This window comes from Homalodisca vitripennis, chromosome 4, assembly GCF_021130785.1.
Source record: "Homalodisca vitripennis isolate AUS2020 chromosome 4, UT_GWSS_2.1, whole genome shotgun sequence".
NCBI lineage: Eukaryota > Metazoa > Arthropoda > Insecta > Hemiptera > Cicadellidae > Homalodisca > Homalodisca vitripennis.
Window position 1 is genome coordinate 175,070,605 of NC_060210.1, and position 16,476 is coordinate 175,087,080.

Sequence of the window (16,476 nt, forward strand, 5' to 3'; positions counted from 1 at the left end):
TTTAAAACAACATGTTTCAACTCAATGTTCTTTTTAATTGTCAGTCAGAATCTAAGGAACAAACTTGGCAGCAACCCTTTTCATTCCCAAATCTTCCATTAAAATTCACTGAGCTCCAATATAACCAACTAATCTCTTAATCTGTCGACGGTCTCTAAGCACAAGCTGTTGAATTTTTTCAATATTTTCATCGATTTGGGCAGTTGACGGACGTCCAGAACGAGGTTTGTTACCAACCGACATGTCACCATTTCTAAATCAAACAAACCACTCATATACTTAAGTTTTCTCCATAGCGTCATCTTGGTAAGTTTTTTTCAAGATTAAAACAGTTTCAGCAGTATTTATTAGAAAAAAATTTCACAGCTGCACATTGTTCACTTAAACTTGCTATCATAAAAAACAAAACAAGAACAAAACAGCACTAACTAAAACAATCACTGCAGAGGATTAGAACAAGCCAGATTGACAATACATTCGGCAATGAACTGGCTATGAGTTGTGCTATACATGCCTAGCAGCAGAAATGCGTTCCATACAAGATCTCCCCACGGCAGTGCTGTCCTGGTTTGTTTGGTACCCCCTCATATGGTCACTCAACTATATTCTGTCAACAAATAAAATTAATCAGCTTCCTTTCTTGTGTGGTCAAGAAGCCTTCATGACAACTCTAATGTTAATCATAAAGAATTCATAGGCTTCATTAATTTTAAAATACAAATAAAAAAATATTTTGTAGAACATTTTTAAATAAATTAGTGTTGTTTTTTTGGGCTTCAAAATAAGGAAGCTTGCTAGTTATATTAGCTTGCCACTCAGTAAAACTGAAGAAATGTTACTGTATTTTAGATCCTGTTTCTGTTTGAAGAAAGTGATGTGAATATAGCAGAGGCAGTAGATGTTCCGAAATCTCTTGGAGATATTTTTGAAGCTTTGATTGGAGCAATCTACTTGGATTCCGGTAAAAACCTTGATGTTACTTGGAAAGTTGTTTACAACCTCATGAAGGATGAAATAGGTAAGACTTTCCTAGTGATGTAAAAATATAAGCATTTAGGTAGGTTATAACCAAAATAACAACCTCTGAATCTTCAAGATTCAAAAAGTCTTAATTCGTGAAATGCACATCATGTACAAGAATAGTGTCAAGTAATATTACTTTCATAATAAGAATACTGTAAAATAAAAACACAAATTTGCCGTTAAAATACCATTAAATTAATTATATAAAGATAGCAATAAATTATATATATATATATATATATATATATATTATATAATATATAAAAAGGACACACCTTGATGTTGGCGTATCTGGTATTTTGTATTAGGTTATATATACAAAATAGTTACCTCCCAATTTACCTTCTTTCCAAAAATTCTTCAAAAGAATAAAGTGCTAGTTTCAGCAGGTCAAAAAGATTATTGTGTTTGAAAAACCTTAGATAGATTACTTAATAAACAAACCATTATAGATTATAAATAATAGTTTGCTTGCAATTAGTATTTTCTATATTTACATTCATGAATTATATTTTTGCTGCGTCTATGCAGGATCTTATTTTCTCGGTTGTAATAAAACAGATGGTTATGAATGTATTTTTAACTCGTAATATGTGTTGCTATATAATAACAAAAATTTATTCTAGTTTTTGAAAATGTATAACTATATATTCTTTATTTCACGAATAAATAATTTTTAGTACATAAACTACAGGTAAACTGGACCTAGTATGAAAATACATTATATGCAAAAATAGAAATATAAATTTTTAAATGTTTAAAACAGTTTTATTAGTACTACAGAGTTCCATTATATACTATAATTTAGCTAAATACATGGTCTACAAAGAGCATATAATGACTTGATGATTACTGATGGCGAGAGAAAAGAAGAGACCTGGATTCTGGCCTATCTGAAATTTGCAGGCGTTACTACTAGTATGTTGCCGCGCCTTGTTTCGTAATTCCATTAGTGTTTCACTGTTCCATTGCTAGGATAAACAATTCGCAGGGTTGGCTGTGGGGCGAAGCGCCTGAAATTACCGCGCGGCAACACACTAGTACACAGCTGTGCGCCGGTACGGGCCAGGTCTCTTCTTTACTCTCGCCAACAGTATCTTGTAGTGTTAGCTTAGGATTACTGTGAAGTTCGACGAAGTTCTCAGGTGTTCAAGGCCCTTGACAGGAGTAATGGAAAGATGATAAAGTTGAATAGTCAAAATTTTTTATTTATCTCTCCAATGGTTTATTGCCATAGCGTCTGCAGCATTAGCGTAAGCACGTTGGTTCAGTGCCGATGCATCATCAACTGTTTGTAATCACTATTTCATGTGTTCATCACTAAACATGTTGTATTGGCTATCGTTGAAAACTGCTAATTTCGCTCTTCATTCAGTGAGCATTCCATATTCCTGATGTTGACCAGACAAAAAGAATTATAATAAAAATCTTGCCAGCTAATTATTTGTTTACATTGTGTTCAAATTCATGTCAACTTGTTGTGGTTATTATTGCGGTCTTATATAGTTATGGTGATTGAATATGAATAATTTACGTACAAGTGAGATTAACAGAGGTAGATGATCAACTAACTGATTCAAGTGATGATGGAAGTGATATTGGAGCCGAAGATGTAACTTTGATTTGATAGTGCGTTCTGATTGTAAACTTACAATTAGGAAGATGGCTGATGAACTTAATTTAAGTTTCTATACAGTTCAGTCAATTTTAACTGAAGATCTGAACATGCGACAAGTGTCTGCAAAATTCGTTCCAAAAGTGTTTTCAAGTGACCAGAGATAACACCGACTTGAAGTGTGCCAAGAACTGATTAATCAGACTACAAATGACCCAGATTTATTAAATAGACTAATTACAGGTGACGAAATGCGGGTATATGGATATGATCCTGAAACCAAACTGCAGTTTTCACATTGGAAGACTCCCAAGTTCACCACATCCGAAAGAAGCATGGCAAAGTCAATGAAAGATGAAGACAATTATGGTGATCTTTTTCGATTCTACCGGCATTGTGAATCAAGAATTTATACCTGGAGGACAGACAATTAACCAGGAATACTACAAATGTGTCCTCCAGCATTTGCGTGAAAAGGTGCAGAAGAAAAGGCTTGCATTGTGGAAAGATAGGAGTTGGGTGTTACACCATGACAATGCTCAGATCATCGTGCCTTCTCCATAGTTGAATTTTTGACCAAATTCAAAATTCCTGTGCTTTCACAACCACTAAATTCTCCTGATTTGGCCCCTGAGGAATTTTAATTTCTCTATATTGTTATGAATTTTTCATCTTCCAAACTTAAATAATTTACTTGATACAAATATTAGTTTACTTAGGTTAAGTAAATTTAATACCGTACTGATACCATTCTATTTTGCGCATCGAAGCTTATCTATTTGTGAACAACAGCTGATCGGTAGTAAGCGAATTGTTGATTATTAAAAAGTGATTGATTGAAAGTGAGTTGATTATTAAAAGTTGATTATTAAAAATTTTATCATACCCTGTGTATGAAAATTCTGAATCAGTAACAACATGTGTGGCGTTGTAAATAATATTTAGCTTTAGTTCACATTTCCTATATCTACTTTCATGCATTGCTACATGTCTGCTGCATGGACATCAGCCACTGGACAAAATTTATTAATTTTGTTTTACCTTGTAAAAACATAGCTAAGAGCCAAGGATTATTACTAGTTGATAGGGAAATCAGCAGGCTTACCTTGAAAACTACTTTCTAGTATCCACTTAGTTAGAGGTAGTTTGACATTTTTTAAGATCATTCTCAGTATAATTAATATAGGCCCATATTGTTTAGGTCAAAGGCATATTTTCTTTTTTAATATATAAAAATAAAGTACAAGATATTGACTAAGTTTACAAAATAGCAATTTCACTGAACTTCTATCTACTGCTGCCCGCTACATCACGATGAAAGATCGTGCAAAGTGAGAAATGTGTAGCGCTAATCTCCATTAAGGCCACTCAGTGGCTTTTGTTATGTACGATTCAAAACCATAAGAATGTCAAACGTACATTTGTAATGACAAGAACTCAGCTTTTGTCATCTATGAAAATGTGCAATAATCTTTGTGATTGACAAGACTTTTTCCAAGGTGTTGTGACTTTTTTTGTTAAATAACGTTTTTTAATATTTATGATTTTGAGAATTTTGTTTTTGATGGATGACAAAATTACCAACTGACCAACTTAATGAAATAACTTCCCACACAGCTCGTGTTACCAATTGACCTTTGGGATATCAAAAACTTTGTTCTTGATTGGCGTTGAAAATGCTCATTGATCAACAGTAAAATCAGTTCCCACATAGCTCTTGTTACAACTTATAAAATATAAAAATTTAATTCTTGACTGATGTGTTGAGTTCACTAACGAAATAAACTCTTAGTGGATACACTCTCGGATGATGATTCGTTACCTACTTAAGTGAAACCAAGGAATAAATAATCACTATTACTCATTTATAAAAAAATCTTATTTAAATAAATTGTACAAGAAACGAGTTTGAACTACCATATTAGTTTAGAGCTACATATGTTTCTATACTAATTTTCCAAAGAATGAATCTTAGTAGGAAGAATAATAGGAGAGTGAGTTACTAAAAGAATTACATTATTAGTCTGGTATAATAACTCTAAAGTTGAGTGTCACCACAGGTGTTGAAAATGCTCACTGACTAACAAATTAGACCAGTTCTCACAGCTAAGTGACAAGTGGACCTAAAAGCAATATTTTTGTTAAATAGATGATTTATTTGTGTGGTTTTTAGTACCAAGCTCTTCTATTCATGTACTATTAAATCTAATTATATATACTCTATTGACTTGTTATGTCATTACTGTAAATGGTATTTATGACAATGAATAATGTGATATTTTTATTAATTCATAACTTGCAATATTTAAATTTAATGTAAATGAATATATGTTACTAATTTCAGACAAATTTCACAAAGATGTTCCTAAGAACCATGTGAGAATGCTCTATGAGTCAGAATGTGGACCAAACTTCAAGTGAGTATTTTATTAATTAATAACCAGATGGTCATATTTTAACACCTAAAACCAGTTAATATCTGTATTGCTGAGAAGTATCATTGTAATTTAGTATGAAGATTATGTCGTAAAATGTCTTTGAACCACAATTGAGGAGGTTCAATGGTAAAAGGGCTGATAACCAGAAACCATACTTTTGGGAAACAGGCAAACAATAATTGACTTGATTGTACTTTTTTACACATAAGAGTTATGGCTTCAAAACGTTCAAACAAAATAAAGTTCAGAATCTCTACTTTTATATTACAAAAAGAAATATTTTGTTGTTAGCATTTGAAATATAAATTATTATTAAAAAAAAACATTCATATACCCTTTTTCCTAAGATGGCAGTCAGCCATGTTTTTATACACCCTTTTTACAAAGAAAAGCCCTTATTCCAAAGATTTACAGCTCCAAGTATAACAAAACGGTTATTAATGTTATCATTAATGATCTCTAACCCAATGGGGACTGCATAATAAAAGGCTAGACTATAATTTTTCATCCAAATTATTTGTAGAATGTTTTTATCTTGTTTTTATGCCTGTTTAGTATCTTAGGTCTATTTACCTGCATGCACTAAGGAAATGTTTATGGTTAACAATTAATTTAAACACAATTTTATAATAACTATTATATTTATTGCAATGAAAATTCTTACATTAGGAGGTCAATTTCTTAGCTTTAGTTTATTTCCTCATCAGCCACAATTGATTGTCCACAATAGCAGCTGTCTCTTCTACTTCTGTGAGAGAAACAGTTCCATTATGAGACTCTTGGAAAACGTTCTCAAACCATTTTACGTCAGTCTCATTAAGAAATCTAAATAAATTTTGAATGTCCTTTTCCTTAACAGAATTAATTTTAACTTTATCAGCTGGTAGAAGAGTTTCGTAATCAAACCTCACGTTTCTTGAAGTACTGAAAAGGGCAATAATCCCCAAAATATGAAGTTGACACCAGAACTCCTCCCAAAGGTGGGTATCGAAGACGACAATATGACGCAATTTTAAAAGCCGTTCTCTTGGATGTTATTGGCTTCTGAGAAACATTCTGAAATCCTGTAGCCCAATTTTTAACAAAGGGGCACCATTTTTCAAGATTTCCCAAGCGAAGTTGCTAACCAGCTGCAGAATGTTACCATCATTTTATTCCTATTTTGTCCACTTGTGCTGTCTGACAAAAGATAGATCTCATCACATCTGATACTTTCAACCTTTTCCTTAATAAAATCATACAGGAATGAGCATACACATTCTGGATTTTTCCTTGCTTCGGTCTCTAAATAATAATACAAATCACTGCTGCTATCATTATGACAGTGCACATTAAATAAATATACCCAAAGAAGACGTCTGTAAAACTATGCCGTTTCATTTGTTTTTGGTAAAGGTAAATTTTGAGCATAATCAAACTCCAAAAACAAAATCTTTTGGTCAATATCTACACATTTTTTTAACAAATCATCTTTCATTATCTTAAAGGCTTTAAATTTTCTGCAATGTAATTCATAAGGTACTTTGCATTTATCGTTAGGATTGCTCTTAAGTTTCACTACACATTCCGAACAATAGTTCGAGGGACTCGAAAACCATAGTTCATTTTGTGCAGAAAGAAGTGATGATCAGTTTTATAATGAAGTTTAAGAGCTTTACCAGTTTTTTCTTTGTAGAAATCAGCGAAATTGTTTTACAAAACTGTTGTATTTAGGTTAGAGTTTTCAAATTAATGTTTCTTTATTTTGTTCCGATAGTAATGAGACTCACGGCTAGGGAACATCGACAGATGTGTTTTTGCAAGATCCCAGATTTCATCATCAATTTTGTGAGGTCGATTACTATGAGTCCTACGCTTCTCAATAAAAGTATCACCAGATAATACTTTTTTTTAATAATTCTAAGTCGTTTTTCAGAAAGGCATGCTTTTTTGCCTCTTTAATTTTACACCTGTACATTTTTCAATATTGGTATTCATTTTTGTACCATCCAATATTAGTTTCTTTTGAAAAATGGTAGAGAATATATAATCTATCTTTGATTCTTTGAAGCTCAGAATTGTACCAATGACACTTCCTATGTACCTTTTTATTTGTTGTTGTTTTATTTTCACAATGCTTACAAAGCATACATCAAAATAATATTTTAGAATATGTACAAATGTACCAAAGCCAACATTATCATCGTCTATCATAAACACTTACTTCCAATTTTCTTTCAATAAATAATATTTAAATTCTCTAATGCCTGCTTCAGTTATTTTAGTTATAGTTTTAAAATTCTCATTACAAAAATTACTTTCAAGATTACTGGTCGTTACCACTTCCTTGTGTACGCAGGACCAATGTGCCAAGTTGCATCTAATAGGTAGGTCTATTAAAACCACATTAGTGTCCTTTGTTTCATTAAGGGCTTTATGTAAAATATCAAAAAAATTGTCCGCTTCATTTTTTGCCACATCATTACTTTCGCAAACCACTACTAAAGTGTCACTTTTACTAAGGTTATCTTCTTTTACATTCATTACTTTAAGTACATCTTCAGTAAGTCCACCAGGTCTTAAAAAGCCCACTGCCTCATGTGTTCCCTGCACTGCTTTCAAATGCCATGCTAAATCATGACCATGGCTATCAGCGCAGATGAGTAAATTTCTTTCAGTAGATTTAGCAACAGAATGAGCAGTGTTAATTTTTTCTTCTACTTCGTCAGCCGAATCCTCATCAACACTGTCGTTACCATCCTCAAGTACTTTATAGCAATTATTTGTATCAACATCTTCATGCACTATTTGATGTTTCAGAAGGCTATGTGTTTGAATTTTTCCTTTTTTACTTTGGAAATTTGGTGTAGGGAGTACTGGGCTTAACTGTTGTTTATCCTTCTTGCAGTAATAGCCAGACAGGTTTCTTAATTACTGAATTGAGTTTGTTAATTTTGTTCTAACATTATTATAGTTTCATCTTTTTTTAAGACTAAAGTTTCAAATTGTACCTTATGCATTTTCAATTCTCGTATCTCCTCATTTGCTTGATTGAGATCATCATTTAGAGATTTTATAATTCCATTTTGAGTTTCAAGCTCTTGGCTTATCTCAGCATTTAATTCTTTATTTTCTTGATCTATTCCCAAAGTAACATCGTAATACATGCAGGAATCACATGTCCATTTTACGTTGCTTTTATATATTCCTTTTAATTCATCATTGATCAGTGAGGTACACTGTGAGTGATACCACTTACAGCATTTCCCTTTGCATAAAATTGCTTTATATTTTCCAACATTTATAGTACACTTTGGACATGGAAACTGTTTCTTATTCCTCATTATGATCAGTACAATTAATAGTTTTTTTTATCAGTATAACCACACTATAGTGAAATTCCCTATAGTGTTTGCAAAGTAGACAATATGATAATACTAATCTTTTTATGTATTTTATTTATTTTTATGGCTAGAAGAGACAAAAAAGTAATCCTTATAATTTATTTGTTGTAATTAACTTAAAACATAAATAATATGTTTATAAACTGAAAAATAAGTTAAGTTATATCTAAAACCTGTCTTAATATTCAATAAAGTTTAATCAATCATTCAATACTATTGGGTACACAGTTGAAGATATAATTGGGCTATAGTAGCTGACCTTGAGCTGTTCTTCCAGCTCTATTCAAGTGTCCAGTCCGCTAAGTCAACAATAAGACAAACTGCAACAATAGAGTTACTACTGTCAGACAGCTTGAGTAAACTGGTTACTGCTAATGCCAGATGCGTGTCTCTTTCCTATTAAACAATAATTCTCATTAAAAGAGAAAACAGTTTTACAATGTCCACTTTGTGTTTATTGTGCCAAATTATGTGATTAAGCACTCAGATTAATAATGTTTTATTCAAAAGTTTGGCCCTGAGAAGGACCGTTTGTTTGGTCTTCGATAGCTGCCATAACTGGGAGATCACAAGAGTGACGGTCCAGCTACCAAAAATTGCTGTTCGTTTAGCGTTACCCAGGGAGCACGTGTAGCAAGCTACGGACGCGAACAACTTCACCCCCCGTAGAGGATGGGTCTCTAAACTGGCTCAGTAATTTGGATTTAGCTTTGTGACAGGAGATTTTAATATTATTTTTAATTTATGACTCAAGAACTTTGTTCTTACGTACTTTTTAATAATTGTAATTTTTAATTTATTTATTTATGGATAGCTGCCTTTGTCCCCATACGATATATATATATATATATATATATATATATATATATATATATATATATATTCAAAAGTTCAATTTTATTATTGTTTCAATAAATATATAATTGTAACAAAAAAAAAACAAAATGAAAGTCGCAGCTTGATCCACTATCAAGGTAAATCCCCCAACAACTTCAGGTTTAACTTCTTCGCTTCAAACTATAATAAGACTCTTTGTAATGTATGATTTTAATCTTGAATAAGTTTATCTAGACTTTTATTATAATTTATAAGTGTCATATCATCTGCATACAATACTGATGAACAAGGCATATATTAGGTGCAAAATCATTCACTATAATTACAAATAGAAAGGTCCAAGAACAGATCCCTGTGGCACACCAATTATAGTCTTTTCTGTATCAGACTCATATATGTGCTGGACAACCATTGTTTCCTATTATTTCTTCAGATATGGTGTGAGCAGTTTAAGTTCATTGTATCTGACTATGAGCAAAATATTGTTTTAAATAGTAACTCTTTAACAGTGCGCATATACAGTCAAATGCCTTTGTCAAATCAATCAGTATTACAGATGATGTAATTTTGTTTTCAAATTTCATCAAAACTGTTTTGACAATATTTTCAACTCCTTATACAGTATTTCTGCCTGGTAAAAAACCAAATTGCTCCTCACAGAAAATACCATTTTTGTAAAAAGAAATATTAAGTTAAATTCTAATACATGATTCTATGATTTTACTAAACATTTGTACAAGAGATATTGATCTGTAGGTAGATGTGCTGAATCCTTTTTTTATAAATTGGCGTTACTCTTTTAACCTTCATTGCTGTGGGGTAAATACATTGCTTTAAAGTTATGAAACAAATGCTACGATAGATTATATTATGTATATATTGATATTTAAAAAGGTTAATATCCTGCAGCCAGACCCTAATGGTAACCTTTATTAAACAACCTTGCATTCAGATATGAAAACAAATTCTTTTACGTGATATTTCTTTGAATGCTTGGGGAGAGATGTCACTACTTGTATTATATTCCTTTAAGTACAATGGTTTCTTTACTGGAGACATAAGTAGTAGGAACCTCAAAAATTGCTGGATGATTTTTCTGGTTCACAGCAGTATTTTATTTTTTAAATATCTCCTATTTTATCATAACTTTTACTGTATAAATACATTTTGACTATAAATACTTCTTTGCCAGTATGTAGTGCCAAAGAGGAGTATGTATTTCCATAGTGGAGTGAGTAAACAGGTGGAAACATCTATTCCTCCATGAACTATTACACCGTCTAGTGTTTATAATAACTACATCAAAGTATACTTTTTTTACTTTGATTAAAAATAGTTATTTTGTTATGGAATTGTCTCTAACTCTTGATTACAATTTATGTGGCTTAGTAAGTAATAATGTTTAAGAATAACACAAATTAGAGCTGTACTAATTGCTCTAATAATTCAAACAAAAATAATAGTTTACACTATTTAAATGGAAGGTATAATGTATGTCATAAACAAAAATAATATGTCTTAACAATATCTTCTTCTTTAATAAAAATGGAATATAACTTTTAAAATGATGTGTTGTATTTGTATTGTCTAGATCGTCCATTCAAACAGACAGTGCTGTGATGGTAACTGTGGAGATCAGCCACAAGGGTGTCATTAAAACTTTTAATGGATTTGGAGACAACAAGCGTCAGGCAAAGAGAGCGGCAGCAAAGCATGCGCTGAGAGCCATTCGCACTCCTTCCAACTAACTATTGATTTATTTGCTTAAACCATTCACCAAAAGTGCTTTTGTTCGTAATAAGATATAATGTATACTATTTAGTATATTAAGATAGGGTACAATAATTAATTATATCTATTTATTTATCCAATTTAAAAATTATTGAAGTTGGTTTATCAAGTGCTTTTGTTAATGGTATGACTTGCATGTATACTATATAATATATTTAGATAATGTTATAATTTTCTATTTGTTGTATTTGTGCAACATAAATTTAAAGTTTACCTTCTAACCAGTTTTTTATTTACCCTTTGTCTTTATTAATACTATTACATAAAGAATATATTCTCTTTATAATAAGTCGTATTATAATATCTATTGTGAAATGCAAATTTTAGACACAAAACATTGTAAACTCTTTCATAAAAATGTTGACACAATAGGTAATAAAATTGATAGATGGAATCAAAAGCACAACGTAGATCAAAGTCTTAAGTTGTACTGACAGAGCAGAATTCAATGTAACTACTCTGAAATATGTTTGCGTAGTAAATTTTTTGCAGTGAAAATATCAGAAAAGCAGTCTATCTATTTACAAAAAGAAAAGTATAACTAATGAGATTGAATCTTTTGAGATAAGCAGTCATTGTGATCAGCTGTGTGGTGATGGTGACCCTTGATAATAGAAAACATCTCTGTGTTATTGGCATCTACCGACCCCTAAACACGTCTCATGAAATCTCTCTGCCCCATTTCGCTGGTGTACTTGAAAAAATACCCATAAATCACAGCAGAATCTGAATTTCAGAGTGCCCTCCAGTGAAAGTTGTGTTATAAGTGGTAATTATTCTACAAACTACTAAACTACAAACCTTAATAGGAACAACCGTAATTCCACTCATTAATTAAACTCCACTAATAAACTGACATTTTCTCCATGAACATTAAAACTAACCTTCTACACAACAAAAGCATAAAAACATCATTTTTACTAAGTACTTTTAAACCCAGCTGGGATAACTTGTGGCTGGTTTATACCTTCCAGTTGAACCTACATTGGACACAGCAAAAGCCGATGTCACTTAAATCTGAGCAACCTTGTGGATGTCCAGGAGCGGCACATCACTAATCACAAATGTCGAGATTTTGGGGTGTAAGGGTAATTTGATAGGTCTAGTCTACTGAGAGATAACTGTTGGAAGTTGGTGGAGTTCGTTCCTTAAGTTTTTGCTAGCCTCAACATAAGGGTGTGCCACATCCTGCCTGCTTTGACTGGTTCTAGCCTCCCCTTTCGAGGGGACATTAGTACCCTAAATCTTTATCCTCATGGATCTCGATAGGAGGCGACCCCTATCCCCAACCTTACCCATCCAGAATATCTTGTCACTTTGGAAGCAGCAAAAAGGTCCTTATAGGACTAGGTGCAATTTCTAAACTTCTTGTTCTAAGAAAACAAAAAGAAAAAGTACTTTTTAGATTTCACTGACTAAAGAAAATAATTAAGAAAACCCCATAGTTGAATCTAAAAGTGTCTTAGATGTATTAAATCTGAAAAGTCATTGATTTGTAATCTGAATTATATGAAAGTTATGTCCAAATAATTGACCAACTCACAAGTGTTATGGGCCTCCAACTAATCACCACATGTGACAGTTGCAAGTGTGTCAACTTGGACTGGTGGTGTCTTGTCTAGTTTCAACATATAGGCTGATAGAATGATAACCCCACTCTGGCTACAAGTATTAAACAACTCGAAAAAAAATCTTCCCAAGTAAAACTGCTAGCAAACAACACATTTTTGTTGTTGCCACTTCTTGTAGAGTGGCCTGATTTCAATTCTTTAAGTGTATTTTTATTCACTAACCAAGGCCTTAAAAAGGATATGTTAAAAGACTGTAAGTGCTACTTGAACATTTTTAGCTACCCTATTTTCCTCTAAAAATCAAAAGTTAAAAAACTATCATTATTAGTGTAGACCTTTGTAGCTAGTAAGAGTGCCGCAAACAGATTTCACACATCCAAAATAAAAATAAATTAATACTGAACCAGTTTTTGCTGCTCAGTTTTCAGCCGATCTAATATCAATGCAATGAATAATGCTCACCAGTAATGGTTTTACCATTTTCTAACTGGAACTGTTAAATGACTCCACTCTAAATTGAAGCCATAGATTTCATGATTAACTTCATCCTAGACTTTCCAGAAATGAATCAGAAAAAAATTCAGAACTACTGGTTTGGAAATTCCCCCTCAGCTAGCAAACATTTCAATACAGATTAATGATACAATAGATAACAAAATTTTAACTAAGAAAGATAATTCCCCGGAAGTTATCCAACAGATAGTTAACAACATGATCAACTTAACCTATAGACAGAATCAGGGTCTATAACAGGGGAAGGTATAGGAGCTGCAATTTTTATACCACAAGTGAATGTGGAGAAGAAATATAAATTTTCACCAAATGCATCGATTTATACAGCTGAGCTTTTTGCTCGTACATGTGCTCTCAGCTTATGAATAACCTCACCAACTGTGTGACATATTAATCTGCATCGATTCTCTTTCTGCCATCAAATCACTACAAAGTACATGTGATGGCATAATAGAAGATAACATGTCCCTAGAAATAATAAAAAACTGTGTAGACTCCAAGAACACAATCACCTTTCACTATGACACCCAGCCATGTGGGTTTGAAATAGTGGTGGGAATAACTGAATGAAAATAACTGGTTAGTTCGGTTATTTTATTTTAACCGATTAGTCGGTTATTTTTGCTGCATCCAGTTAAATTAGTCTATAGACTAATTTTTCTATAAGTTAACTGATTGTGCAGACTTAGTCTGTACTTGAATTAGTCGGTGATTCTGATCGGTTATTTTAAATTAGTCTTTAGATAAGTTTTTCTACCGACTAATTTTTCTATAAGTTAACTGGTTGTGAAGACTTAGTCTATATTTGAATTAATCGTTGATTCTGATCGGTTATTTTAAATTAGTCTTTAGATAAGTTTTTCTACCGACTAATTTTTCTATAAGTTAACTGGTTGTGAAGACTTAGTCTATATTTGAATTAGTCGTTGATTCTGATCGGTTATTTTAAATTAGTCTTTAGATAAGTTTTTCTACCGACTAATTTTTCTATAAGTTAACTGATTGTGCAGACTTAGTCTGTACTTGAATTAGTCGGTGATTCTGATCGGTTATTTTAAATTAGTCTTTAGATAAGTTTTTCTACCGACTAATTTTTCTATAAGTTAACTGGTTGTGAAGACAGTCTATATTTGAATTAATCGTTGATTCTGATCGGTTATTTTAAATTAGTCTTTAGATAAGTTTTTCTACCGACTAATTTTTCTATAAGTTAACTGGTTGGGAAGACTTAGTCTATATTTGAATTAATCGTTGATTCTGATCGGTTATTTTAATTTAGTCTTTAGATTAGTTTTTCTACCGACTAATTTTTCTATAAGTTAACTGGTTGTGAAGACTTAGTCTATATTTGAATTAATCGTTGATTCTGATCGGTTATTTTAATTTAGTCTTTAGATTAGTTTTTCTACCGACTAATTTTTCTATAAGTTAACTGGTTGTGAAGACTTAGTCTATATTTGAATTAATCGTTGATTCTGATCGGTTATTTTAAATTAGTCTTTAGATTAGTTTTTCTACCGAATAATTTTCTGTACGTTAACTGGTTGTGCAGACAGTCTATACTTGAATTGATCGTTTATTATAATAAGTTATTTTTATTACTGAAATATCGTTCTTTAGCGATTAACTTTCGGTTAACTTTGGTGATTCGTAATTAAAATAAATTATAATTTTACAATTTGAACGGTAATTATCTTGTAGTGTTATAGATGATATATGATAATATAACATTTTAAAATGTTATGACTATAACGTATGCACAGAAAAAAGTAATAATACAATTACAGAATTTCGTTTTCAATTACGGTTCTGCCAGTGCGGGTTTGCTTGGAATTTTTTGATTGTATATTCAGGTCCGAACTCAGACCGGGTTTTCGTACAATTTCTTCCGGAGCCAGTCACACGTCTATATGAAGGGACTGTGTCTGGTGGGGGGACACGACGGGGCCCGACCGAATATCTTTACCAGGGCTCGCCAAAGCTAAGTACGGCCGTGAGTAAATTGGCCGCTCCGCGTACCTGTCTCAACAGGAATGGTTCATTCCCCCACCACCCCATCCCTTTGACTCTCCATATCTATCAAAGAATATAAATAATCAGTTCAGTTCGCACCTACTTATCTCCAATAGAAGATCTTCTTTTATCAAACTTTGATGTTTGATTTTTTTATATGACATAAATAAAATAATTGTGTAGGTATTATGGTTAAGGTGTTTCGTAAATAATAGTGTTTTGTTTAAATACAAAAATGAAATGCGTTATATTGAGAGTAAGTTAAGCAGAGCATTAGGCTAATTGTTTAGGTGTAATTGTTATCTGTAAATAAACTCTGAAATTGTGTACTAAAATGTGGATTGAATTTAAAAGGTAATCGGTTATTCATTCGACTAAAATAACCGATTAACGAGAAAAATAACTGACTGGTTAGTCGGTTATAAAATCCACTCGGTTATCCCATCACTAGTTTGAAATATATTGAAATGGTTTACAAGCTCGCTAAAGAGGCAGTGGTGAATGAAATATCTGTTCAAGACAGGCCCTTCCATTATGTGACCTCAAATCGTTCCAAAGAGGAAGATACTTGAAGAAAAAAAAGACTTGTTGCTAAATACAACACATATAAATAGGAGTATACAACCTATTAGTCCTTTACTGCCTTGGTACCAAGATATGAGACTTAGCAGAAGGGAAATAGTAAATACTGTATAATCAGACTAAGAATAGGACATGTCACAGTAAAACAAGACTCCATCTAATGAAACTTTATTTCACTCCTCTATGCTTAGATTGCACTGCAGGAGTGAATGAGACTGTGGATCATCGGTACTTTGGGATTATACCGACCAGACATGAATCGTTATTCGACATTTTGCTTCTACTGATTACTAGATTAGCGTAGAACAATATTTCGTCAATATAAAACAGGAATTGTCTTATCGCAAACCCCTTCCCATCCTCAGACAGAGGTCAAAGTCGAGCGGTCTAGTAGATAACGTAATTGCAGAGTCTCGCCGCCCGTTCAGCTGGTGCCTCGCTTTGTTGTACTTCCGTGTTTTAGCTCTACATTTCTCCAAACACAAAAATTCAACAAAAACAAACATTACCAAACTAAAACTAAACTCTTTATTGAAAAAACACTAAAAAATTGTTTTCATTATTGATCACATTCCGCCACCCAAAATGCGAGTGCCTCCGGCCATCAGCCCGCGCTGATGTCAAGGAAAGAAAAACATCCCTCGAGATAGTACCTATCAGTTAAATATCAAATTCTAGAGGGGCTGGTCAGAAATATAAATTGAATTGTA

The 16,476-nt window shown here is 32.3% G+C and overlaps 1 protein-coding gene across 2 annotated transcripts in view; it reads left to right on the plus strand.

Moving 5' to 3' along the window:
• The window catches only part of LOC124360694 (endoribonuclease Dicer-like), a 137,054-nt gene extending 125,746 nt beyond the window's left edge, over nucleotides 1-11,308 (plus strand). For both annotated transcript variants that reach the window (XM_046814522.1, XM_046814523.1), the window contains 3 exons: nucleotides 850-1,018; nucleotides 4,983-5,055; nucleotides 10,888-11,308. In XM_046814522.1, coding sequence (XP_046670478.1) covers nucleotides 850-1,018; nucleotides 4,983-5,055; nucleotides 10,888-11,044 — 399 coding nt within the window. In that variant the 3' untranslated portion in view covers nucleotides 11,045-11,308. The remainder of the gene's footprint in view (nucleotides 1-849; nucleotides 1,019-4,982; nucleotides 5,056-10,887) is intronic.
• The last annotated feature ends 5,168 nt before the right edge of the window (nucleotides 11,309-16,476 follow it).